Source organism: Aplysia californica, unplaced genomic scaffold (genome assembly GCF_000002075.1).
Source record: "Aplysia californica isolate F4 #8 unplaced genomic scaffold, AplCal3.0 scaffold00005, whole genome shotgun sequence".
Classification (NCBI taxonomy): domain Eukaryota; kingdom Metazoa; phylum Mollusca; class Gastropoda; order Aplysiida; family Aplysiidae; genus Aplysia; species Aplysia californica.
Window position 1 is genome coordinate 954,996 of NW_004797275.1, and position 2,773 is coordinate 957,768.

The 2,773-nt window shown below is 41.8% G+C and overlaps 1 protein-coding gene across 1 annotated transcript in view; it reads right to left on the bottom strand.

Moving 5' to 3' along the window:
• Positions 1 to 1,404: 1,404 nt before the first annotated feature.
• The window catches only part of LOC101860458 (T-box transcription factor TBX20), a gene marked incomplete in the record, with an annotated part of 27,783 nt that continues 26,414 nt past the window's right edge, over positions 1,405 to 2,773 (bottom strand). Inside the window, 1 exon segment of the mRNA XM_013080212.1 lies at positions 1,405 to 2,557. Within this exon segment, the coding sequence (XP_012935666.1) occupies positions 1,626 to 2,557 (932 nt within the window).

Below are 2,773 nucleotides of genomic sequence, written 5' to 3' on the forward strand. Positions count from 1 at the left end.
CAGAAAGACAGCAGTAAGGAGGAGTCAAGGAGTAGCAGTAGAAAGGCTGCAGAACGAGTCAGGAACCCAGAGGAGAAGCAAAGGGGATGAGGGGGTGGGGGCAAAGGAGGTGAGGGGGTGGGGGCAGAAAGTGGAAATGAAAGCAGACGACAGAACATTGCTAGAGAGCAGGAAAGGAGGTGAAAGGAGACAATTTTAGAGAAGAAAATATTTTGGTCTCTTCCCGGATTCGAACCCGGGACCTTTCGGTCGCTACCCGGATTCGAACCCGGGACCTTTGAATGAGAGGCCAACACCTTAAACTCTAGGCCACGAGAGCCCCCTTAACACAAGTGCAAGAAATGAGATCTAAGTACTTGTTGCAGTGGGTAAACAAATTTATTTGACGTAAGCAACAATAGATAATATACAGTATCAACAATTAAAATAGATACTAAGACACGCTGACGGCATACGAAATGGAAATGGGTTTTCAAACTCAAAGAAATCATCTCCCCGAAAATGTTTCCCCCCCCCAAAAAAAAATGATATAAATAAACTTGAATGGATCTGTACATTGACAACTTACTAAAGAAAAAAAAAGTAAAAAAAAAATAATAACTTTAACAAACAATCAACATGAAACAGCAGGGCAAATCATTGTTATACTTCAATTTAAAAATAATACGCCCTCTGAAAAAAAATTGATAAATAATACAATATTAAAAAATAAAGTTTGAAAAAACTAACAAAGCAGCAAAAAGCAAAGACTATAGACACCTCCATTATTATTTAAAGTTAAGCTAAACAGATCATTCTATTATAATAGAACAGTTTGCAACCAACAATAAATTGATGTAACATTAATAAATGAGTATTTTCCGCTTTCAATTCATCAATTAATAAATAACAATCCGAGAGATCAATAAAGCTGCCTTTTAATGGGCAATAATGGATTTGCAGTACCCAGTATTATGGAATAAATGTCATGAAATCATATCATCAAATAATAATAGACTACGAGCTATCTAATAGTCAGGAAGATTTTATTTTTACATAATATGACAGCGAAAGAATTGAATTTGTATTGAAAATGAATTCAACTTTAAACTCCTACGCACACACAAACACAAATTCCAATCGAAAAAAAAATCCAAACCCTTTTCTTACCAATCAATAAGCCAGACTTTTCCCCCTCCCCCAGAATTGCTTTTTGCTTGTGTGTTTGTTTCTTTATTTTTGTTTATTTACGTTGGTGTGAAAAGTGGTAATTAAGAGAATTCTGTGTTACATTACTCCCAGTTTCAAGTTTATTATTTCTGAAATTTTTTCAGATTCGAAAACAAACAAACAAACCCCTGACCCCTCCCTAACCGCCCCCCCCCCACAAAACAACAAAGAGAAAACCAACAACCCCACAACCTGCCAAACAAAAATAAGACAACAATAAACAAACGCATAAACAAAAAAACAACAACAAAAAACAAAAACCAGCAAAGAGTTACCAAAGCAGGGGAGAGGTACATGATCAACATTATTTACAGGTATGAGTGAGAAGAAAGTGAAATTTCAATTCAGGAGTTGAAACAATTCACTCATTTCAATGCTACAAAGAAATTGTTTAAAGGGCTAGAGTATGGTCGCAGTTAACTGCATTCCGACCGCAAATCTTGGCACTGCACTTTCCAGCTTATGTTTTTGTTTTCTAGAGAATTGGGAAGAATGTAATATTTTTGGTCGGGTGCAAACTTTGAACGAGCAGCCCAGGGCTTAGCAGATAATGGAGGAGTGCCGCTGTTGGAGGTCCATGCTAGTGGCGTACTGGACTCACAGTCCTGACATGCGCAGGGGGCGGATGAGTCGTTACCGTCCTCTGGTGGCTCTGTCTTGCAGCGTTTGAGGGGGAAAGGAGAGTAAGAAAACGGCGGGGAGGAATCTGGGCTGCTCTCTCGTCCGGATTTAGACGAAGAAGGATGGGTTGTTGTTGGGCTTTGATCACTGCTGGAAGGAGAGGACAGGGATTTGGCGGAGTGACTGGACGGAGAACCCCTCTCGCTTGGGCTGGCGTCGTAACGGTAGTCTTTGACCTCCGCGCACAATGAGTCCTCCACAGGTTTACTCGTAAGCGATTCAAATCTCCTTTCGTGAAGATTCTGAGCATACCTCACACCCTGGGTTCCCTCGCAGTGTAGGTTGATGTAAGGATTTACCACACGCATGGAACTCGCCTCACGAGAATTCTGTGACATAGGACGTAAAGGCAAGTGTGCTGGGGGCGGGAAAGGCCCTGCCATCTGCACGGTGTGAGCTTGTTGTAGATGATGATGGTGGTGGTGGTGGTGGTGAGGGTGGTAGGGGTGGGCTGGTGGCACGGGGAGAAGTGTTGTGGGTTGGGGGGAAAGGTGGTAGGGGGAGTAGGGATGGAGAAAGAGAGAAGGTGGGGCTGTGGCTGAGAGAATTGTCTGTGAGCTGGGCACGGGCATCAGTGAGCCAGGGGATGGTGGGGAGGAGACCTGTTTGACGCTGTGACTCAGGTAACGTTGATGGTCGTCAAGTTTCAGCAGCTTGGAGGGTTTTCCTGCAAGAACGTAATAATGATAAGATTTGAAAATACCAGATTGATAAGGTAATATAAGATAACAAAATATGCTATGATATTATAAGATAAGGAGTGATAATATAAGATAGGACAACATTGAGATTGATCTCAACAAAGAAAACATGCTGCAGCACGGTAAAAACAAGCACGCATGCGTAAATGTCAACTCTCTCCCCCCTCTCTCTCTCTCTCTCT